This window comes from Simochromis diagramma, unplaced genomic scaffold (genome assembly GCF_900408965.1).
Source record: "Simochromis diagramma unplaced genomic scaffold, fSimDia1.1 OVJJ01000337.1, whole genome shotgun sequence".
Taxonomy (NCBI): domain Eukaryota; kingdom Metazoa; phylum Chordata; class Actinopteri; order Cichliformes; family Cichlidae; genus Simochromis; species Simochromis diagramma.
In genome coordinates, this window is record NW_024386982.1 from 65,565 (window position 1) to 90,412 (window position 24,848).

Sequence of the window (24,848 nt, forward strand, 5' to 3'; positions counted from 1 at the left end):
TATCGTTGCACCCCTAATATATATATATATATATATTAGGGGTGCAACGATACACAAAATTCACGGTTCGGTTCGGTTCGATACTTTGGTGTCACGGTTCGATATTTTTTCGATACAAAAAAAAATGTTCATGCCTTTTTAATTTGTCATTTATTAAATTTTCACGGCACATTCACCACATCTCTGTGCGTTCATCATTTGTTTGAAGCCAGCTTACCTCCTGCAACTACTTTTCTGAGAATACGTGCTTCTTTTGTGGTTCGGACTCCTTCTGACATTTCTTTGGAGGTGGAGGAACACCAAAGTAATTGCTTAAAGGAGCTTCTTCGACATCTTTAAGAGTTCTAAACAAATGTCTGTCCTCCTGAAAATCTTATGTACGCAAAAACGCGTTGCAACTTCTTATCTTTTTCGCATTTTTTATTTTGACAGCGAATGCGCACCTGCGGACCACTTATGTGCAGCCCTGGTTATATAGCTCGTCATATTGCAGCCACAGAAATTATTTTGTCCATGAAACCATAAAGCTGCACTTTCTTTTTGCCTTATAGTCTGATTTGTCATAACTTTTCCGTTTTGTGGTAAGCTTTTCTTTGGCTGTCACTTCTTCACCCTGACCTGTCTTATTTGGCTCAGCAGAACTAAAATATATATCCTGCTGCTTTTACACACGGACTCACATAATGCTCAGCGATCCTCTGCGTGATCAACCTCTCACATGTTTAAGCTGCCGGAGATTTCACTTGTCATGCTTGCATAGTAAGCTAACGATTGATAAGACGATGTCAGAGGAATTGGTGCACAAATTATCATCACTCACCAATCAGTGCTGTCGCTCTCTATACACAGTTCGCGCGATTGCAAAGTAAAAGCAAAAAACAAGCGCAAATTCAAACGCGATTTAAATATGTCACATATTGACAGTGGCTCACCGATGCCAATGACATAATTACCCAGCTACATTTCCGAAAGAATGCAAAAGCATTGACATATATTTTTCCTTCCTGCGATAGCCCGACGGGCAGGGCAGAGAGAGATTTTGGTAGCCCGACTGGAAAAATTTTGCGAGCCCTGTATCTGATTGAGGAATCACTCATCTTTGGCAAAGAGAGTTTATTACAGAGAAATGTCTCTTTCCAAAATAAAAGCTATACTATACGCTTCTTCTGAGCTATATTCTCAGCAGCATATTAAACATATCAGGTCCCCATAAGGAGAATCATGTGCTAACGGCTGTCTAAATGACTCGGGTAAAGTTTGTAGCATGTGCTTGTTGTTTTTGTCGGCTTCCACTTGTCTTTGCACTAGGATGATGTCGGAGTAAATGTGCAGTCATATTCGTTGTGTTCCCACTAGTGCTGTCAGCGTAAATCTCGTTGAAATGACGTTAACGCCACAACACGGCAAATCTCTGTTAACGAGCTACCGCCGATCGCCCTGAGCGTGGGGCTGGACGGCCAACACGTTAACGAGCTAACTGCACTAACACACTAGCTCCCACCCATGTAATTGAGCATTGCGTGGCACATCCAACATACTGTTTTACTTTAGTCCATGACGCGCTTACCTTCAGGGTCATACATCACATGAAAACCAAAATAGTTCCAAACGCCAGATCTGAATGAGGATGGGGGAGGTTCAATTTGCCATGTTGCAAGGAGAGCTTAACTTCTGTCTCGCTAGCTTGCCCTGCGCTCAGTGAATCTGCACTCGACTACTCCGCCTAGGCTGCACTGTCGAGTGAAGCTTGCCCTGCGCTCAGTGAATCTGCACTCGACTGCTCCGCCTAGGCTGCACTGTCGAGTTCAGATCCACTGAGCGCTCAACACAGACAGCATCGTCAGAAGGAAAGTTGATAAAATAAATTAAAAATTTTGTATTGTTCGATACATATGCGTACCGAACCGAAAGCACTGTATCGAACGGTTCAATATCGATACGAATATCGTTGCACCCCTAATATATATATATATATATATATACTACGCTACTACGCAAGTAACCCTGGCGGAAGGGGCTACATGAATAGGATGAGGGACCTATGGATTCTTCGATACCCAACATCCACAATGACGGCGAAACAACTAGTAGCTCAGTGCTCCAACATTCGAAAATACCAAGGGCTCAGAGAAGAGCTCGAGAGGATGTGGAGGGTGAAGGTAACGGTGGTCCCCGTGGTAATCGGAGCACTAGGTGCGGTGACTCCCAAGCTAGGCGAGTGGCTCCAGCAGATCCCGGGAATAACATCGGAGATCTCTGTCCAGAAGAGCGCAGTCCTGGGAACAGCTAAGATACTGCGCAGGACCCTCAAGCTCCCAGGCCTCTGGTAGAGGACCCGAGCTTGAAGGATAAACCGCCCGCAGGGGCGTGCCGGGTGTTATATATATATATATATATATATATATATATATATATATATATATATATATATATATATTAGGGGTGCAACGATATTCGTATCGATATTGAACCGTTCGATACAGTGCTTTCGGTTCGGTACGCATATGTATCGAACAATACAACATTTGTAATTTATTTTATCAACTTTCCTTCTGACGATGCTGTCTGTGTTGAGCGCTCAGTGAATCTGCGTTCGACTACTCCGCCTAGGCTGCACTGTCGAGCGCAGATCCACTGAGCGCTCAACACAGACAGCATCGTCAGAAGGAAGAGCGCAGGGCACCTCCCCCACCCTCCCCCACCCTCATTCAGATCTGGCGTTTGGAATTATTTTGGTTTTCATGTGACGTATGACCCTGAAGGTAAGCGAGTCATGGACTAAAGTAAAACAGTATGTTGGATGTGGCATGCAATGCTCAATTACATGGGTGGGAACTAGTGTGTTAGCGCAGTTAGCTCGTTAACGTGTTGGCCGTCTAGCCCCATGCACGGGGCGATCGGTGGTAGCTCGTTAACGGAGATTTGCCGTGTTGTGGTGTTAAGGTCATTTCAACGAGATTAACCTGAAAGCACTAGTGGGAACACAACAAATATGACTGCACATTTACGCCGACATCATCCTAGTGCAAAGACAAAAACAACAAGCATGCTACTAACTTTAGCCGAGTCATTTAGACAGCTGTTAGCACATGACTCTCCTTATGCTGCTGAGAATATAGCCCAGAAGAAGCGGATAGTATAGCTTTTATTTTGGAAAGAGACATTTCTCTGTAATAAACTCTTTTCCAAAGATGAGTGATTCCTCAATCAGATACAGGGCTCGCAATATCGCTAGCCCGACGTCCTGGGGCTAGCGATTTTTTTCAGTCGGGCTACCAAAATCTATCTCTTCCCTGCCCGTCGGGTTATTGTAGGAAGGAAAAATATATGTCAATGCTTTTGCATTCTTTCAGAAATGTAGCTGGGTAATTATGTCATTGGCATCGGTGAGCCACTGTCAATATGTGACATATTGAAATCGCGTTTGAATTTGCGCTTGTTTTTTTGCTTTCCCTTTGCAATCGTGCGAACTGTGTATAGAGAGCTACAGCACTGATCTGTGAGTGATGATAATTTGCGCACCAATTCCTCTGACATCGTCTTATTAATCGTTAGCTTACTATGCAAACATGACAAGTGAAATCTCCCGCAGCTTAAACATGTGAGAGGTTGATCGCGCAGAGAATCGCTGAGCTTATGTGAGTGCGTGTGTAAAAGCAGCAGGATATATATTTGACTACGATGACCTGGATGACTGAGAACCTTCACAGACAGATATATATTTTAGTTCTGCTGAGCCAAATAAGACAGGTCAGGGTGAAGAAGTGACAGCCAAAGAAAAGCTTACCACAAAACAGAGAAGTTATGACAAATCAGACTATAAGGCAAAAAGAAAGTGCAGCTTTATGGTTTCATGGACAAAATAATTTCTGTGGCTGCAATATGACGAGCTAAATAACCAGGGCTGCACATAAGTGGTCCGCAGGTGCGCATTCGCTGTCAAAATAAAAAAACACGCACAAGGGTTAGGGTTAAATTTAAAAACTGTACTTTTGAGTTAAAATATATATTTATAATTTTAATAAATGACAAATTAAAAAGGCATGAACATTTTTTTGTATCGAAAAAATATCGAACCGTGACACCAAAGTATCGAACCGAACCGAACCGTGAATTTTGTGTATCGTTGCACCCCTAATATATATATATATATATATATATATATATCATAATAATCTGACAATACTATAATATTGGCCATATTATATTTACATTACCACAGTGAGATGACTTTAGTCTCATGAACAACATTAACTAATTGTTATTTACTAACTAATCTTAAATGACTGTTCAGCACATAAATGAAGCCCAATAATCATGTTTTACAGTCCCTTGGTCTCAGCCTCAGATACTCAACTAATCAAAGTGATGTCATGACAAAAATGAATGACCAACAAAACATTTTTCTCCTTCATTTCTGTCAAACAAAGCTGTATGTAACGTGTCTCGCGGTTAGTATCATGGTTGCTAGGCAACCTGAACAGCGCGACGAAGCGTATACCGTCCCATTTCACAAGCCTCTCACTTCCGCACTTCTCATACTTATAGTACGCACCGTACGTAGTGCGCGTACTTCAAGCGTGCAGACCCTGAATTGGGACACAGCTGTGGTGGATACACAGAGAAACACAGGGGAATTACACACAGGTGGTGGACACAGCTGGGAATAATCAACAAGACGAGACAGAGGTAAAACTGAACACACTCATATGAGACGCAGACCTTCACAATAAAACAGGAACAAGAAACCATCACACTAAGACGCAGACTCGACATAGAGAGAATGACACATGGAACTAAACTAAACCTGCAAAAACATGACAACTCAAAATACTGGGTCAAACTGACCAAGAACCGTGACAAGGACACCACAAAAGATGGACATCACACATTAGTTGCACAAAAAGCTAATTTATAAAAAAATAATAAAAATAAAACAACAACAAAAAAAGCCCAACAAAAGTCAAATATGTTGTCAGTTCAGTGGTAATGCGTAGTGTGTGTTCCTGTGCTGTGTAAAGCAAACAACATTCAAATAAGCCCGAATGGCCTAAAGGCTGAGAGAGGCCAACTAATACTCCCCTAATCCAAGTAGCCAATGGTGGTCCTAGCCTGTTTGGTGCCCTGGGCGAACACCCCCTCTGGCTGAGCACCTGATGGCTTTGACCTTTTCTTGTCCACCTTCCATTGGTTTTAATTTTGCACTGCAGAACACCTATCCCCCAACACGAGGATCACCACAACATAACCTAATGGACCTATACCTTAGTTCACAGATTCACTTTGTCTAGGGTTTATTTCTGGGATTTCGCACAACCCAGGATTCAAATCATGAATCCATAATGGGCTTGGATTTACAACATTATGAATGAAATGTGCTCTATTTGGAAGCAGCCGCCCCCCTCCCCTTTCAACAAGTTGAGTGAGACTTTAAATCATCAAACAGTAAATTATAAATGTTAAATTGTTATTGATCCTTTACCCCGGTCCTAAATTGTATGTTTATTTTCTTACTCTTCTTATATATAATGTTTGTTTACTTGCACTGCTGTAACTGGAGCCTCCTCGTCTCGTCTCTCTATATACTGGACTGTATGTAACGGAGATGACAATAAAGTTTACTTTGACTTCAGCAGCGAGCAGGCGCACCGAGGGCTCTCGCGCTCACTTTTCACGTATAGAATTTCGAAAAAACATCGGTGCAAATTATAAGTCTGTATCATGCTGTCTGGTGTTTTCGTGTTTGTTGGTTTGTTTATATTTTGTTTTATTTTGTGAGTTGGTTATTAGATGCCGCTCCAGTTAGCCAGAGAATACCCCGCCGCCCCGCCCTCTCCTCCGCACCTCGCAAACAGAGGATGCCCTTACTCCCAGCAAATGGGCGATGGAAAACCGATCGGTGCCCATGTCATCTCCAAAATGCGCTGGCTGACATCGGGGCAGCATGAGTACGAGCAACTTTTTTTTTTGTTGCCCGTGATGCCACCCCCACCACGATGCGGCCCTGGCCAACCGCCCAGTATGTTCCTCTGACAGTGCTCCACTTTTACAGTTTCAAATCCAAAAATTTCAGATTTGAAAATGAGCAAAGTAAATTTTCCTGACACACATACAACACAGATTAATGCCACGTTAAGAACTGGACTTACTGTGCTGACGTGCACTGAAATTAGTGGAAAAGGATCCAGCTAACAACTGTGATCAGTGTCGAGTATCAGACAGACTTTGCATAATAATTCCAGTGTGATGTGTAAATATTGTGTGGTATTTTAAAAAAAAAAGTACTGCTAAATGTAACACATAATACTTATATATCCCACAGAATTACAAAGTAAAAGCCGTGTGCGCTCAGTGTTGGCCTGGGTACCTCGCTAAGTAAGTTAGCTGGATTAGATTGTTGACGATTTCGCGTGATCTTGGATCGTTCGGTTCCCCGAAGCTCATCCGGGACTTGCTGCCATAGCAACAGAGCCGTAAGCGTAAACCTGCTCGGGAGCAGGTTTACTTTATGTAAACAGGATTAGATCGCGGCCACGCAGGTATGTCCGCTTCATGTATACGAAAGCAACAGCGATATTCCACCACTGTTTCACCATAAATAAATATTATCAATGTAACTAAAGGTAATGCAGCACTTGATCCATTTATTGATTTCACACAGATACATACAGGTCATTTCCTAAAAAAGGGAAATGTACTATTAACATTCTATTACATGTATGTGATTATTACAGATGTAATTCATATTTCAGAGTAGTAATTGCAAATTACTTCGTGTAATCTATGGAGTGCCAGGACTGCCATAATGCATTAATTAAATACACCATTAAATAATTAATTAAATGTGGCAATAATTAATTAAAATTGGAATTAATTAATTAAATAAATAGTTATGACACATGTAATTAATTAATTATTGACACATTTAATTAATTATTTATGTATTTCACATTTTAATTAATTATTGACACATTTAATTAATTAATTATTGACACATTTAATTAATTATTTATGTATTTCACATTTTAATTAATTATTGACACATTTAAATAATTATTGACACATTTAATTAATTATTTAATGATATATTTATTTATTTCATTTTGGCAGTCATGGCGCCTGGCTCTCATCATGAAATAATTTTATCTGTCAGCCTCACCCATCAAACTCAGGGGCGGGGTTAACGCTGCCCATGCAGCTTCTCTAACATTTGATTGGTTGCCGTGCAAAGTAAGTCAAAACAGGTCGATCCTAGATAATCGATTGCTTGTGTAGACTTGGGGCAGCCAGGTATCCCAGAATGCAGATCAAATCACAGGCAGCAATGGTGGTGGTGTAGTTTTAAAATACCCCGTTTTTCTGTCACCAGCTACACTTTTAACAGTGTTTTAGCCGCGAATGTCGCGACGTTGTCAACATAGAACATGTTTGCAAAAGTGCTCAGATGTTTTCAGAGATTTCACTAGCTCTGCTAACAGTCAGCATGCAGAGTGCACCCAGGGGGTTACGTTAACCGGTTTGTTTACATATTCCACTCTCCGTGTTCCACATGTTGCATTCGCAGATTCTCATTTTCACCGAACGATCGTCTCTTTCCGCCTGGTCTTGTGTCTCTGTGCTTCTGTAACATAAATAACGAGCTGACATTTTTCTCACGAAACCAGCGATCAGCTCAACAGACCCTCAGTTTACCTGCATGCATCCTCCTCCTCATCTGTCAGCTGTTTAACACCTGCTGCTAATTCAAGAAACACGCCTACGTTACCTGGTGATAGTCACAGTTTAACCGGGCAGCCGGTGCTCGATATAAAGCAATGTCAGCGCATTTTTCTGCACAAGATAAGTAAATATAGTGTTTTCCCCGAGCGCAGAGCTGCTGGAGCTTGTTTCCTTACAGAGCACTTTATAGGCGAAGCAGCTTCATCAGCGGCTGATGTCCAATCACCGGCACACAGCTTTTGAAACCTCAGCTGAGTTTTAGCTCTCAGTGGTTAAACGCTGGACTTCATTCACTCAGGTTCTGTCTGTCGGGTCACGTTTACTTCGCTGTTTTATTTACAACTGAGCAAATCGGTTTGGCTGAGGTTAAAGTTACGTTTCATAACTGCATAGTTTCACAGACGTTTAATGGTTCACTGGCACATGTGTTAGACTGAACTATCATCTAAATATCATCTGTTTTTTAATAGTTATTCAACTGTATTCTAAGCACCAGCTGTCTGTTAGAATGTGATTTTTTTCTCTCTCTCTGTTGGCAGAGGTATAAAAAATGCGCAGGAAAATCTGATGTGCATGGCAAACTTCACCGACGATATTTAGGGAGGAATAAACACACATCAAACATAAATGAACCATTTGCCTGTCTCCATAATTGAGAGCATTTTCTCTTCTTATGTCAACACTCTCTCTCTTTTTTTTTCTTTTTTTTTCTTTTTCGGTCATGTTATGTTTACCTGTCAAAGGCTTGTTACAAACTATGAAACACATGGTGCAGACTTCTGGATGTTAGAAGAAAACTAATACTGCTCATGAAGGAGACTAAAGGCAGGAAGGTGTCCTTTAAAACTAAACATGTTAATAGGACCTCCCTATTTATATCATAGTTTATGATATAGCACGTGTATTTCAGTAATAGCCTGCTGATTTCAGGTGAACAGTCGCACAGCTCACGTAGGCGTTATCTGTGAAACTCCTTAACTATAATTTATCCAAGTTAACTTCAGTTAACCATTCAGACAGTTCTTTTGCAATGAAAAACATAAACACCCATGCTGGTGTAGGTTTCCTCAGTGCCAGCTGTTAACAGTATAGCTGCTTATGCAGTAACCATGGTAACCACGGACTGAGCGGCTGGATCGACGGAGGTCAGACAACAATTTTACATGTATGATCTTAAAACAGGACACAGCCACTATACGTGCTGGCCTCATATCAAATGTGAAGGCAGACTGAGTCTATGTTTGACGTTTTTTATATCTAATCTTCCTTTTCAAACATTTAAACAGCAGCGAGTCTGCAGCTGAGGGAATACAAACTCAAATTGTCGGAACAGGTTTGCTCGTTTCTTGGATTCATTTGGTGATTTATTAAATGTATAACTGTTATTCTAATCTGCTGCCGAGTCTCTTACACTTTTCTTTATGCTGTATATTTTCACGTCTCTGGAATAGTTGGCAGTTAGATAGTCAGCTGGGAAACTTTGTGTTAACTCATGGAGCTGAGGATATCGTGGATATCGTGGATATGCTGACCTCGCTCCGTGGTGTACAGGGCCGTTTACCCTCATGATTAATATTCACTATAAAAATATTAGCCGAACATCATGAAGTCTGTATGTGTTTCATAGTGTCGAACAACCTTTGTACAGTTAAAGCCAGCAGTTACTACATGACAGAAACACCAACGTTATCTCTTTTATGCGTTTATACACAGGTCACGCTGATTACTGAACAAAAACCCAAAGATCAGATGTTAAACAGATTTATTTGCTCTCTCTCCTCCTTAAACATGTTTTTAATGTTAGTTATAATTCAGAATTATACTGAAACACGTAGGACACATACGAACATCAGGAAATAAAACCCCGATAAATATAACCTCAGTAAAAGAAGTCAGCGGGGGTTACTACAGCTGTGTACCGGGGCCTGCGCTTTGTCGGTGGGATTGCTTGCGAGGCGAGCGGGTCTATCCCACGCTTTGCCGTGAGACAGGGCAGACATCTCCGAAATCATCGAAGCACTTTTGCAAAGAGGCTGTATCTTGACAAACCGACCAGACACATGAAGATTAAACCACTACATTCTCGGCTAAAAAAATATTAAAACAGTATTTGGTGACACACAAACAGGGTTTTTCAAAGTTCAGTTCTGTTAGCTTCCACATGCTGGTTGTTGTGTGCTAGAAACAATGGCCACCAGGCCAAAGCAATGGTTTTGACTCGATCAGCGTTAACCCCGCCCCCTGAGTTTGATGGGTGAGGCTGACAGATAAAATTATTTCATGATGAGAGCCAGGCGCCATGACTGCCAAAATGAAATAAATAAATATATCATTAAATAATTAATTAAATGTGTCAATAATTATTTAAATGTGTCAATAATTAATTAAAATGTGAAATACATAAATAATTAATTAAATGTGTCAATAATTAATTAATTAAATGTGTCAATAATTAATTAAAATGTGAAATACATAAATAATTAATTAAATGTGTCAATAATTAATTAATTACATGTGTCATAACTATTTATTTAATTAATTAATTCCAATTTTAATTAATTATTGCCACATTTAATTAATTATTTAATGGTGTATTTAATTAATGCATTATGGCAGTCCTGGCACTCCATAGTAATCAAGATGGGAGACCACGGCTATAAAAGCGAAGGTGGATTTGGGAAGTCTGTTGCAGCCATGTCCTGTCCGTATACGCGAGCCACCCATTGCGGAAGGTGCAAGATTGATAAGGAGAGTTTTCAGAATTCAGCGTATATTGCGGGATAGACAGGATCCTTTAGCTCAGCGCGACAGTGTGCTCATTGAGAGATATCGATATTCCCGTGAGGATATTATTTACTTAACCAACTTGTTGACGAGGGGGTGCAGGACCACCAGCTGTCTTTTTGTGCTCTGCCCTTTTCTTGGTTGCTGTTATGAACAAACAAACAGATTATTTCAGGGTCTCTTTCCAAGAGACTATAAGCAATATAAGTGATAAATATTACCATTCTGTGGAATATTCTTATATTTCACTTTTACTTGTTCCCATGTTCTAGTGGGTCCTGTTGTGGCTCTAATGTGAAAGGGGATATAATATAACATAATATAATATAATGTAATGTAATATTGGATAATATAGTGTAATATAATAAATCTATCCTACCGCCTACTGGTGTTGGCCAGAGGGGCCGATGGCGCGATATGGCAGCCTGGCTTCTGTCAGTCTGCCCCAGGGCAGCTGTGGCTACAACCGTAGCTGCCTCCACCAGTGTGTGAATGTGAGAGTGACTGAATAGTGGTATTGTAAAGCGCTTTGGGTGCCTTGAAAAGCGCTATATCAATCCACTCCATTATTATTGTTATTATTAAATTACTTACGAGTTTAATTTGTCAGCAACTTTCTGCCAGCCCTCTCTCCTTGCTTTTGCAGCCTTTGCAGTGTTCCCTTGCGTTCTGATTAAACTCTGAAACTCCTGAAATCCCTCACTCAGGAGTTCTTGCTCTGCTGCCGAAAAATACTGAGCGCGCTCCTTCGACATTTTCGCCGACCAATCAGAGGGTTGCCGATCAATGTTTCTACTATCGATGCGTAGCCCCTTTTACGACACCCAGTGATCTCACATTACTTCATCCAGCTGTACTGATCGTCAACAGCAGGTGTGTTCGGGGAACCGGATTAGCGAGCTCACGGTTAGCGCGATGGTTTGGTCTTGGATGTGTCATTTGATCTTGGATGTAGTGAGCGACGTACGAGGAACGGGCCCCTGGACTGCAGATGTAGTCGACGGAGCACTTCCCCAGCCGCACAGGAGAGGGCGACAATACAGAAAACCAACAAATGCCCCAAAACGTAGAAGAAGCAGCGCAATTTGACGCAGTATGGAAGTCCTGAAGAGTACGACGTCCGAGTTTCAAGGTTGATTTATCTGAGCGCATGTGCGGGCATGTCAGGCAGCAGGTTGATGAGAGCCATTAGAGTGAGTGAGTTCGGAGCTCCGTCAGTCCTCAGACTGCGCTCTGACGTGACTGTCCCTCAGCCCGGGCGCACACAGGTGAGACCCACGCAGCTGGACTACTCCGTGCAAAGGGCACACAGCAGCAGCTGCACGTCACAGTAAAATCACGCGTGATGTTTGAAACACACTCACTGCTAATGCTTATGATCTGCATATAGAGTTTCATGAAATCATAAACCTGCATTACGGTGTGTTTGATTTTGGTGCTTGGCCTTCTGCATTACTTCTTTATTGTCTGATCATTTCCTGATAACATTTAAATTTACAGCAATTGATTACAGAGCAGTGGGGAGTAGATTTCATCACAGTGGACGTCTTTCTGAATGTGCTGCAACTAAGTTTAAGAATATAATCCACCCACTGACCGTCTTCAATGCCCTGTACCAACACACAGCAGAGCCGCTACCTGAACGCTACTCCAACAGAGGTTGATTATCTTGTTAATAATTTAACCTCACTACGAGTGACTCTGGATACTGTAGCTCCTGTAGGCCTCAAATCAGAAGTACTTGACTCCCTGGTATAATTCTCAAACACGTAGCCTAAAGCAAATAACTCGTAAGCTGGAGAGGAAGTGGTGTATCACACATTTAGAAGATCATCATTTAGCCTGGAGAAATAGTTTGCTGCTTTATAAGAAAGCCCTGCTACTGCTAAGCAGAAGACACCAAACTTGTGTTTTATCTGGCTTCACAAATGTATCTGTTCATGAAGCCAGATAACACACACCAATTAGTTAAACTGCAGGAATGTCTTAAAGACATAAAGACCTGGATGACCTCTAATTTTCTGCTTCTTAATTCAGATAAAACTGAGGTTATTGTACTCTGCCCTGAAAATCTTAGAAATATGGTATCTAACCAGATTCTTACTCTGGATGGCATTACCTTGGCCTCCAGTAACACTGTGAGGCCAAGGTTATTTTTCACCACGATATGTCCTTCAATGCACATATTAAACAAATATGTAAGACTGCTTTCTTCCATTTGCGCAATAGCTCTAAAAGTAGTCATTCATTATTATCAGGAAGTCCTAAAAACTCCCTGAAAAGCCTTCATTTAATCCAAAATACTGCAGCAAGAGTACTGACAGGGACTAGAAAGAGAGAGCAGATTTCTCCTGTGTTGGCTTCCTTTCATTGGCTCCCTGTTAAATCCAGAATTGAATTTAACAATCCTGCTCCTCACATACAAGGTCTTAAATAATCAGGCCCCATCTTATCTTAATGACTTCCAGCTTCCAGTTTGGATTCAGGAGACAGACACTATCTCTACTTTTAAGATTAGGCTTCAAATTTTCCTTTTTGCTAAAGCATATAGTTAGGGCTGGACCAGGTGACCCTGGATCCTCCCTTAGTTATGTTGCAATAGGTGTAGGCTGCTGGGGGACTCCCATGATGCACTGAGTATTTCTTCTTCAGTCACCTTTCTCACTCACTATGGCTGTATCCCAATTCAGGGTCTGCAGCCTTAAAGTATGCAGCCTTAGCGGTCCACAAGGGCCGCGTACTCAAAGACCGCTAAGGCCGGAAGTTCGAGGCTCGTAAAATTGGACGGTCTAGCCTCTGTCGCGCTGCCCAGGTTGCCTAGCAACCATGATACTAACAGCTGGAAACGTTTCATACAGCATTGTTTGACAGAAATGAAGGAGAAAATCTTTTGTTCATTTGTTTGTTTGTTTCTACATGAGCTTTGATCATTCTCTGTAAGATTAAGCTCAGCTATTGAACGGCGTACATTTTAAAGTAAAGGCTTTAAAACCAAGTTAGTACAAACGTCACTAATGTCACATAACTTTGCCGACATGTGGCCAACAGTAATGTTTTAATGTTCTTCGTTATTAAACATTTGCACATAAATAAGTGACATAATATTCAGTACTTACTTAAAGTTTACTCTTCGGGCGCCCCTCATCCGCCGTTTTTTTTCGGCAAAATTATCCACACCCACCGCCGCGCTATGCATTCTGGGATATGTTGGGCCACGAAGTCTACACCGCCACATCCTTAAAATTCAGGGAAATGAAGGACGCATTTGAGGGCCGCATTTCGAGCAGCCTTTGAATTGGGACAGCCTTTGTCTCGTCGCTGTGATGTAATCGGCCTTAAAATGCGGCCTTTAAGGCTGCAGACCCTGAATTGGGATACAGCCATTGTGTTCATAGACCTCTCTGCACTGAATCATACTTGTTATTAATCTTTGGCTGTTCCACAGCATGTCTTTATCCTGTCTTCCTTCTCTCACCCCAACCGATCACAGCAGATGGCCCCGCCCCTCCTTGAGCCTGGTTCTGTTGGAGGTTTTTTCCTGTTAAAAGGGAGTTTTTCCTTCCCACTGTCACCTTGCTCATAGGGGGTCATATGATTGTTGGGTTTTTCTCTGTATGTATGTAGGGTCTACCTTACAATATAAAGCACCTTGAGACGACTGTTGTTGTGATTTGGTGCTGCACAAATAAAATTGAATTGAACTGAATATTTGTGGAAGTCAGATATTAAGAATACTACACTAACATTGAGATGTAAAGCTGTCTCTTTAATCATAGCCAAGTAACCACATGTGAACAATATCCATGCTACAACTGGAAATGGTGGATCGAGCCAAATATCGATAGTATTGATACCAACGCTGGTATTGGTATCTGATCGATACATTGTAGTATGTAGCCCACTGAATTGTGTTAAATATTAATGAAAAATACGCCTCCTAACTTGAAAGAGATGAAAATGTTTGAACCTTTTTGTGTTGACTGTCACGTGTATTTTATTTATATTAGGGATGCACCGATACCACTTTTTTGGAAACGAGTACGAGTTCGAGTACTTGCATTTCAGTACTCGCCGATACCGATACCAAGTACTTAATAAAAACATGATTTAAATTTGCAGGTGACAGCTTTAGTCCTATAATTTAACAAAAAACAAACAAACAAGGGACTAGTTTGGAATTAAGAACATTTATTTAAAATGAAAAGCATGTTGTATGCAACATATTACAGAATAAATAATTATAAAAACACAAAATTTAATTTTAAATTTGTTCGTCTGTTTCTCTGTTTAGAAGTCTCACTAGCACAGTCACAGCTGGGATGACATCAGAGGCTAGTGCGTCGTAGCTGCTCACTTTTTTAGTTAGTTCCTCAAAGGGGGCGAGGATGGCAACAGTCGTCTCCATAAGAGCCCATTGGTGAGCGGTGAGATAGTCAGGGAGTTCGTGCACTCGCTTTTGCTCAATGAGGGACTGGAGCATGTAATACGTGCTGTTCCAGTGCGTCTGTACGTCCTGCTGCAGTCTTATTGGCTGGTTGAGCTGTCCCTGAATGTCCTCGAGGCGGGAGTAGGCTAAGGCGGAATGTTTAAAATGCCCAACTATTTTCCGTCCCACTGCTATAGCATCAGCTATGCTCCTCTGTGCTAATAAGCGTGGGTAAACTCTTTGTGCTCGTTGTTGTGTTGGGATTTTAGGTGCTTGATTAAATTGCTTGTGTTAAATGCGCTACCTTTAGAGCCTCCTCTGGACAATTTCACTGAGCACAATTTGCAGTCCGCCTTTGTTTTCGCGTCTTCGTTCACTTTGAAATAGTTCCACACAGCTGATATGTCTCGCCTCGCTTTCTCCCCGCTCTGAGCTGCAGCCGGGGCGGGCACTCGGGGCCTGGGGGCGGGCACTCGGCGCCTGTGATTAACCCTTTACATGCCGCTCAAACATAGACAGGTCTCAGACCGTGGTATCGGTCCTCGGTATCGGGGGACTTTTAACGAGTACGAGTACTTTAAAAAATGTGGTATCGAGGCCGATACTGGTATCGGTGCATCCCTAATTTATACCCTACAGCACATTTAAATAACAGAGGTTCACCCGAGTGTTTTAGACACCATTACATTTACATTCCAGGTCTTCAAAAACAAAGTTTCAAAACACATGAAAAACTAAAACTGAGACACTTTGTCTCAAAACTCATGATACCCTGCTCTCCACTATATCCTTTTTTCAGTAAAAAGTATAAGTATTTGTAAACTGGCACTGATACTTGGTATCAGATTAATACCAGATTCTGCAGTATCGCAGAGCACTAGCTGCAAGCATAATAGAACAGAAAGGTATAACCATTAGGGAGGGGTGGAAAAGGAACTTGTACCAACAATGACCTGACAGCACTGCTACAAAACAAGTGCAAATTCATCTCCTGCTTCCTTTCAGTTAATAAAGCCCATAAAGTCATTTTTTAAATTGACTGTTGACAAAACAAATATACTTGCCTTTTTCTGAATGATGTTAATATTGAATTCTACATGTGAATGTAGAAGTCAAATCTAATTTAATTATTAGCAAACAGTAGTACAAGTAACACTTGTTCTGATCACAGATCCTGGATGGACTTCTGCACTGGTTATCCAGTTCTCAAAGAAATGTACTGAATCACACAGGAATAAATTGTCACTGAATGAGTGTTAGATGTCTGTACAGTACTATCAAAGTGGAAAAAGGGTAAACCCCCACTTGCGTCAGAACATGCATCAAGTGTCATTGCAATTACATTTTTTTACTTGAAATGAAAAAAAGCTGTGAACATGTTTTTAAGTCAGAAATCTGATTTTGTTATAGTCAATAGCAAATAAATCAAGGGTAAAATCTGAGAAATGTATCCAGTAGTTGAAGTTTTGTAGTCAAGCAGCTGTTTCTTAAGCTTGAAATGACGGTCAAATTGAAACATTTAGAAATTTTAAAGATTGAAGTAGCTAAGATTAGAATTAATGGCCCGAGGTGGACAAACTTTTGTTGTTTAAATGGAAAATGGATTGGTTCTTATATAGTGCTTTTCTGAGGACTCAAAGCACTTTACACAACTTGTGCATTCACCCATGCACATTTTTTTTTGTGCTTGTATGAATGCTTTCTAACTAACATTCACACACGCACTCATATGGATGCAATTTGGGGTTAGTATCTTGCCCAAGGATATTTGGCATGCAGACTAGGGAAACCAGGAATTGAACCATCAACCTTCCGATCAGTAGATGACCTGCTCTACCGCTTGAGCTACAGCCACCCCGAAACAGCCAGTGTTTTTAACCTGTGATTATTATTCAAGTTCAAGTGATTTAAATGAAATATTTGAGTAATAGTGTTTAAAATCTCCTAATCTCTCAGCCCACATGGCATAGTCCATCTGAAGTCTCTCTCTCTCATATAGGTGTTGATCCGTGTCCATGCCTGTGGAGTGAACCCTGTGGAAACTTACATCCGAGCTGGGACGTATGCAAGGAAACCCACCCTGCCTTACACACCTGGCTCTGATGTAGCAGGAGTGGTGGAATCAGTTGGAGAAGGAGTGACTGCAGTGAAGGTTAGAGTACAGACGACTGTATGGATGTGATAGCAGCTACATGTCAGTGTAGTTATATGATCATATCAGGATCAGTCCTCCATCTTCTGCTTAGCATCACTTAAAACCTGTGTAAATCCAAGTTCAAGTTCATCCTGTAGAAAATACACAGAGACAATGTGAGAAGGAACTCTTAAATAAGGAGATACAGGAGGTGTGCACAGTGTGTGAACATGTGTGTGTTTTCCAGGCAGGGGATCGTGTGTTCACCACAGCTACAGAGACTGGAGGCTATGCAGAGTACACTGTAGCAGCTGGCGACTCTGTTTACAAGCTGCCTGATGCTTTAGACTTCACACAGGGAGCAGCCATCGGGATCCCGTACTTCACCGCCTACAGAGCTCTGATCCACAAGTAAGACACACCTGTTCTAATCAGGGCGAGCTGTAGCAGGATTCCACCATCTGCAGATCTTAAAGAGCAAAGCAATGAAATTCAATATAATATTCAATTTAATATTTCTAATTCAAATTACAAGGTCCAGTAAAAATCTTTTAGTGGGCTTATATAACAACAGAAAGTGCTGAAAAAGTAATGTCAGCTAAAATATATTATAACAACAAGAAATGCATGTATCTCTTCCTGCATATGACCAAGTCTAAACAGCTGCGTGGTACTTATACTGCCCTCTGGTGGTCAAAACCTTGATCTTCTTCCTTCCACACTGACAAGTCCAGATATATGCATATCCCAACTCTGAACAAACATCATGTTACAAAGGAAAGATCAATGTTTTTAATAGAGGGGGTGGTTAATTAGTAATGCAGCACCATACTGTTAACTTTCACCTACTCTGTGGGTTTTTTGTGTTGTGCAGAGCGCACGCCAAGGCTGGAGAGACCGTTCTTATCCATGGAGCCAGTGGAGGGGTGAGACTGTTCTTCAGCTCTAGGAGATATAGCTCCAATTTCTAACAAATCATCATTAGGCTGACCTAGATCCCTAAAATATCCTGCAAGGATGCCAAAGTATAGTGACACCAATCCGATACATCTAAACATATTTTAGGAGCAGCTGTTGTATTAATCTGTTTTTAAAGCCCGAAAAAGATTTTGAACACTTGCAGTGCTTTCCTGATCTGTAGGTCACGCTAAAACTTGTTTTGCCTTTCTTTCCCTTCAAAAGTTGAAGTGTTATGTGTGTGAGTGGGTTAAGGGAGAGTATGATGGAGAATACAGTGGAACTCCGACTTACAAAAATTTTCGACTTACGAAAGACCCTCGGGAACAAATGAATTTCGTAAGTCGAAGCACCCATCGCGCCTTTTGAGTGAGGCGATGCTGAACGATAGACTATAGACTAATTGCTAACTAGAACAACAATACGTCGTTCAAGTGGAACAGCGAAGCGCAATTACGAAAGCCAATGGGTTGTCACATGATTCGGAAGGCATTCTGGGCTCGGCCAATCAGAGCCAGCGGATTTCATAAAATGGGCATTTTGCCGTAACACGGGCAGAAATATTGGCGTTCAGTGCCTTCGTAACTTGAATTTTTCGTTTAACGGGGTATTCGTAAGTCGGGGTTCCACTGTATTACAAAGTTTGTCCTCGAGTCTAAATACTTCATTATGCATTATGAAAAATATTACAATATTGCACACAAAATACTAAAGGAATGAACAAAATGTGTAGAAGGAAGAAAAGTAGTCCTGATACTGATCCCTGTGGGACCCCATATTTGATAGTTATACTTTGAGATTTTTACCATTTACACACACATATTGCTCCCTTTCCTATAATTTAATTTGATTACAAATATCATTCACACCTAATGTAAGGGAGCTTGACTTCTAATTTTATCTCTTGGTGTCAAAAAGGAGTTTTAAAAAATGGCTTTTGTTTATAAGTGACACCCTGAAGAGGGCTAATAGTTATGGATAGATTTTCTTTTCTTGAGATAAAATATTTAATAAAACTGTTGGTAATATTTTCATGATTTCGAACATTTCTGGCATTTTACTCGACCCTGGTGTCATTGAGCATATTTGTAAGATGTGTGCTATACCTTCAAATCATACTGCCTGAAGGAAGCATGTACAGTAGGATGCAAAAGTTTGGGCAACCTTGTTAATAGTCATTATTCTCCTGTATAAATCGTTGGTTGTTACGATAAAAAATTTTCAGTTAAATATATCATATAGGAGACACACTCAGTGATATTTCAGAAGTGAAACGAAGTTTATTGGATTTACAGAAAGTGTGCAATAATTGTTTAAACAAAATCAGGCAGGTGCATTAATTTGGGGGCCACAAAAAAAAGAAATGAAATCAATATTTAGTAGATCTGCCTTTTGCAGAAATTACAGCCTCGAAATGCTTCCTGTAGGTTCCAATGAGAGTCTGGATTGTGGTTGAAGGTATTTTGGACCTTTCCTCTTTACAAAACATCTCTAGTTCATTCAGGTTTGATGGCTTCCGCGCATGGACAGCTCTTTAACTCACACCACAGATTTTCAATAATATTCAGGTCTGGACTGAGATGGCCATTCCAGAACGTTGTACTTGTTCCTCTGCATGAATGCCTTAGTGGATTTTGAGCAGTGTTTCGGGTCATTGTCTTGTTGAAAGATCCAGCCCCGGCACAGTTTCAGCTTTGTCACTGATTCCTGGACATTGGTCTCCAGAATCTGCTGATACTGAGTGGAATCCATGTTCCCTCAACTTTGACAAGATTCCCAGTCCCTGCACTGGCCACACAGCCCCACAGCATGATGGAACCACCACCATATATAACTGTAGGTAGCAGGTGTTTTTCTTGGAATGCTGTGTTCTTTTTCCTCCATGCATAACGCCCCTTGTTATGCCCGAATAACTCAATTTTCGTTTCATCAGTCCACAGCACCTTATTCCAGAATGAAGCTGGTTTGTCCAAATGTGCTTTAGCAAACCTCAAGCGGCAATGTTTGTGCTGTGGGCGGAGAAAAGGCTTGCTCTGCATCACTCTCGCATACAGCATCTCCTTGTGTAAAGTGTGCTAAATGGTTGAACGATGCACAGTGACTCAATCTGCTGCAAGATGATGTTGTAGGTCTTTGGTGCTGGTCTGTGGGTTGACTGACTGTTCTCACCATTCATCGCGTCTGTCTGAGATTTTTCTTGGTCTGTCACTTTGAGCCTTAACTTGAACTGAGCCTGTGGTTTTCCATTTTCTCAATATGTTCCTAACTGTGGAAACAGACATCTTAAATTTCTGTGTCCTTCCCCTAAACCATGATGGTGAACAATCTTTGTCTTCAGGTCATTTGAGAGTTGTTTTGAGACCCCCATGTTGCTACTCTTCAGAGAAAATTAAAAGAGGGAAACTTACAAGTGACCCCCTTAAATACTCTCTCATTATTGGATTCACCTGTGTATGTAGGTCAGGGGTCACTGAGCTTACCAAGCCAATTTGAGTTCCAATAATTAGTTCTAAAGGTTTTGGAATCAATAAAATGACAACAGTGCCCCAAATTTATGTGGCTGCCTTATTGTGTTTAAACAATTATTGCACACTTTCTGTAAATCCAATAAACTTAGTTTCACTTCTCAAGTATCAGTGTGTGTGTGTGTGTGTGTCTCTCTCTCTCCCCTATATGATATATTTCACTGACATTTATTGTAACAACCAACGATTTATACAGGAAAATAATGACTATTAACAAGGTTGCCCAAACTTTTGCATCCCACTGTATAATCTAAACAGAACTGGTCCTATCACAGAACCTTGTGGAACTCCATAATTAACTTTATTGTGGGAAGAGGATTCTCCATTTACATAAACAAATCGGAGTCTATTATATAGATATGATTCAAACCACTGCAGTATATGATGTGTAAAAGATTTAAGACCATATTAGTAAACCTCCTGTCTAATAATCCTGACATCTAAAACCTAAGGATAAGGTAAAATACTATATATAAGGTACTGAATTTATGTATCTTGATTTAATGTACTTACTCCTGTGGTAAAATTATGTTGTTTGACCTTTTCTGGCCTGATTGTGTATGTCACTGCTGTATAACTAACATGAAAACAACTAACCAGGGTAACTTTTTCCCCAGTTTTTTTACACTTGTTTTTAATACAAGATTGTTAGTTTATGAACTAAAGAGATGCAGATGTCTAGAACAAATTGTCTTTAATCAAATATAAACAGAAATTGAGTAAATAAATAAATGTGGGACTTTTTGCAAAACAACTCCAGCTCAGTCAGATTAGATGGACAGCGTTTGTGAACAGCAGCTTTCAGATCTTGACACAGATTCTCGATTGGATTTAGACACCAGACAGGTCAGGGATAAAGTTATTGAGAAATTTAAAGCAGGCTTAGGCTACAAAAAGATTTCACAAGCCTTGAACATCCCACGGCGCACTGTTCAAGCGATCATTCAGAAATGGAAGGAGTATGGCACAACTGTAAACCTACCAAGACAAGGCCGTCCACCTAAACTCACAGGCCGAACAAGGAGAGCGCTGATCAGAAATGCAGCCAAGAGGCCCATGGTGACTCTGGACGAGCTGCAGAGATCTACAGCTCAGGTGGGGGAATCTGTCCATACGACAACTATTAGTCGAGCACTGCACAAAGTTGGCCTTTATGGAAGAGTGGCAAGGAGAAAGCCATTGTTAACAGAAAACCATAAGAACTCCCGTTTGCCACAAGCCATGTGGGGGACACAGCAAACATGTGGAAGAAGCTGCTCTGGTCAGATGAGACCAAAATGGAACTTTTTGGCCAAAATGCAAAACGCTATGTGTGGCGGAAAACTAACACTGCACATGACTCTGAACACACCATCCCCACTGTCAAATATGGTGGTGGCAGCATCATGCTCTGGGGGTGCTTCTCTTCAGCAGGGACAGGGAAGCTGGTCAGAGTTGATGGGAAGATGGATGGAGCCAAATACAGGGCAACCTTGGAAGAAAACCTCTTGGAGTCTGCAAAAGACTTGAGACTGGGGCGGAGGGTCACCTTCCAGCAGGACAACTAGAACAACCCATTGTTGCCCTAAACATAAAGCCAGGGCAACAATGGGATGGTTTAAAACAAAACATATCCATGTGTTAGAGCGGCCCAGTCAAAGTCCAGATATAAATCCAATCGAGAATCTGTGTCAAGATCTGAAAGCTGCTGTTCACAAACGCTGTCCATCTAATCTGACTGAGCTGGAGCTGTTTTGCAAAGAAGAATGAGAAAAGGTTTCAGTCTGTAGATGTGCAAAGCTGGTAGAGACAGACCCTAAAAGACTGGCAGCTGGAATTGTAGCAAAAGGTGGTTCTACAAAGTATTGACTCAGGGGGCTGAATAATTACGCACACCCCACTTTTCAGTTATTTATTTGTAAAAAATGTTTGGAATCATGTATGATTTTCGTTCCAGTTCTCACGTGTACACCACTTTGTGTTGGTCTTTCACGTGGAATTCCAATAAAATTGATGCATGTTTGTGGCTGTAATGTGACAAAATGTGGAAAAGTTCAAGGGGGCCGAATACTTTTGCAAGCCACTGTATATTCTTGCATTACTTGTACTACCGTGGCTCATCAGCTTTAAATAAAAGTGACTAGAAATGTGTGCTAAAATGAAATTTAGCTACAATCAAATACTTTCTTCATCCTATAGGTGGGCATTGCAGCCTGTCAGTTGTCCCGTGCTCTGGGTCTTCAGGTTTTTGGGACAGCAGGGACACCAGAGGGGATGAAGTTGGTCCTTAACAATGGATCTCACCTGGCCTTTAATCACAGACAAGAAGAATACACAGACAAAATCATGGTATTCACTCACATAGAAGTCAAGTGGCAGGAATAACTCGTTCTGACCTTCTGAAAAATGCTCTGTGTTTATGTATTCCAGGAAGCCACAAAGGGCCGAGGTTTAGATGTGATAGTGGAGATGCTGTCAAATGTCAACCTCAGTAAGGACCTCCAGATGCTGGCCTATGGAGGGCGAGTGATAGTAGGACTACAGTTTTTTTTTTTTTGTTTTTTTTTTTTTTTTTTTTAAATAGTATAGTCGTGGGATCTTTTACTGGTTTATCAGTTTACTACTACTCAGAAATGTGTTGTTAACAATCCAGCTGTGGTGGACTAATAATAATTATAGTACAATATTAAAAACAGGACAGCTATAAGGAAACACTCACTTCACTCCACACAGGGAGTAGTCAGCTGTTGTTGACATATCAGGGTGTGATAAATACATCAGAGGGTTCCCCAGGCTGAAATGTCCTCTAGCAACAATCAACTACAAAGCAAGAGGTGAGAAGCAAATAACGGACAAAGCAGCAAAAGTATGAATGACATGGTGTGCAGCAGTAACAGGAGGTTGTCTGTCATTCCCAGCTAGCTCCAAACTCAAACAATGCAGCTCTTTATAAAATGTATTTAGGTCTTCTTTAGCTCAGCTTTGTTAGAAAATTTTAAACACCCAGTTGTTCTGTGTATTCTGACAGACCTGTTGCGGCATAAAAGTATGGCGAACTAGTTAACTGTAGGACATAACAACAGGTGTAGCAGGGGAACAGTGATGAAAATGCATAGTAGTATTTTTAATGTTATAGTCAGGTTTGGAACAGTACATCATTGTGCTGGGATTCATATCTACCAGAAATGTTCTGATACAGTTATATACAGTCATTTACAAATACTCATTAATCTTACCTCTACTTTGCTCTTTTTCTTTAGGTTGTTGGCTCCAGAGGATCTATAGAGATCAATCCCAGAGACACCATGGTTAAAGAGAGCAGCATAGTGGGAGTGGCCCTTTTCTTTGCAACACCGGTACAAAACAACAGCATCACAAAATTTGTCAGTTATCTAATTTTTTTTTTTTTTTTTTTTAATTTCATTTTAAAATTTTGTTTTAATTCAGTTAAGCCTATTTTCCAGAGTAGGTTTGATTGTTATTATTTGAAAATGTTTAGTTTGTTAAAGTTAGTGTTCCGTGCTATTATTGTTATTATTTTTTATTTTATTTAGTTTTCCAAGTAAGCAAAATCATGCACATTGGTAATGCTACTTCCAAAACCTTTGGCTATGACTCCATACATGATAAATATGTACAGAATTCTTATTCCGTGCCCCACTTGGTGATTTGGACATCTTTCTTCTCCCCCTGCTCCTCTCAGGAGGAGTTGAAGGAGTGTGGAGCTCTACTGTATGCAGGGATGGAAGCTGGTTGGTTGCGTCCAGTCGTCGGTTCCCAGTATCCGCTTGAAAAAGCTGCCCAGGCCCACCATGATATCATCGAGTCTCCCGGGGCTGCTGGGAAGATGGTCCTGACTATGTGACGACCATGTAATGGGTCACAGGTCACCTTTACAGTTATTACAGTTCAGGCTGTTTTTAAATGGGTGATACTTTAATAAAAAAAAAAAAAAAAAATTCAGGAACGGTTAATGTTGTTGTTTGTTGCTTCTATGGCAAAAATCAGTTTGCTAGATCACAGAAAATAATGCAGAAAATCCTTAGGCTGGATTTGTTTTCACTGTACCATGATGGTGCGATTTGCCAATTGGATGAAACCTTACTGTAGTGTAGGGCTGCTCAATTAATCAAATTTTAATCACAATTACGATCTGGGCTTTTAACGATCATTAAAAATGACTGAGCCGATTATTAGCCCCTCCCTCGTGCTTTACTCTCGCGCTGCTCCGTGTGGCAAATCGAGCGCACCTCTCTGCATTTCGAACACGTGTCACAACAATTAAGAGGACCCGAGGGAAGCTCGGAAAGCTAAGCAGAAGTTA

At 40.9% G+C, this 24,848-nt stretch overlaps 1 protein-coding gene across 2 annotated transcripts; it reads left to right on the plus strand.

The window, feature by feature from the left end:
- Positions 1–11,361: 11,361 nt before the first annotated feature.
- On the plus strand, positions 11,362–24,478 carry cryz (crystallin, zeta (quinone reductase)). 2 transcript variants are annotated; one of them, XM_040039548.1, is made up of 8 exons: positions 11,362–11,771; positions 16,929–17,081; positions 17,311–17,474; positions 17,938–17,989; positions 22,724–22,873; positions 22,955–23,056; positions 23,785–23,907; positions 24,228–24,478. In XM_040039548.1, the coding sequence occupies exons 1-8, from the start codon at positions 11,664–11,666 to the stop codon at positions 24,387–24,389; spliced, it is 1,014 nt and encodes a 337-aa protein (XP_039895482.1). In that variant the 5' UTR covers positions 11,362–11,663; the 3' UTR covers positions 24,390–24,478. The 2 variants fall into 2 exon arrangements, with proteins under 2 accessions (XP_039895482.1, XP_039895483.1); XM_040039549.1 differs by having other exon boundaries at positions 11,365–11,771; positions 23,785–23,880.
- Positions 24,479–24,848: the final 370 nt, after the last annotated feature.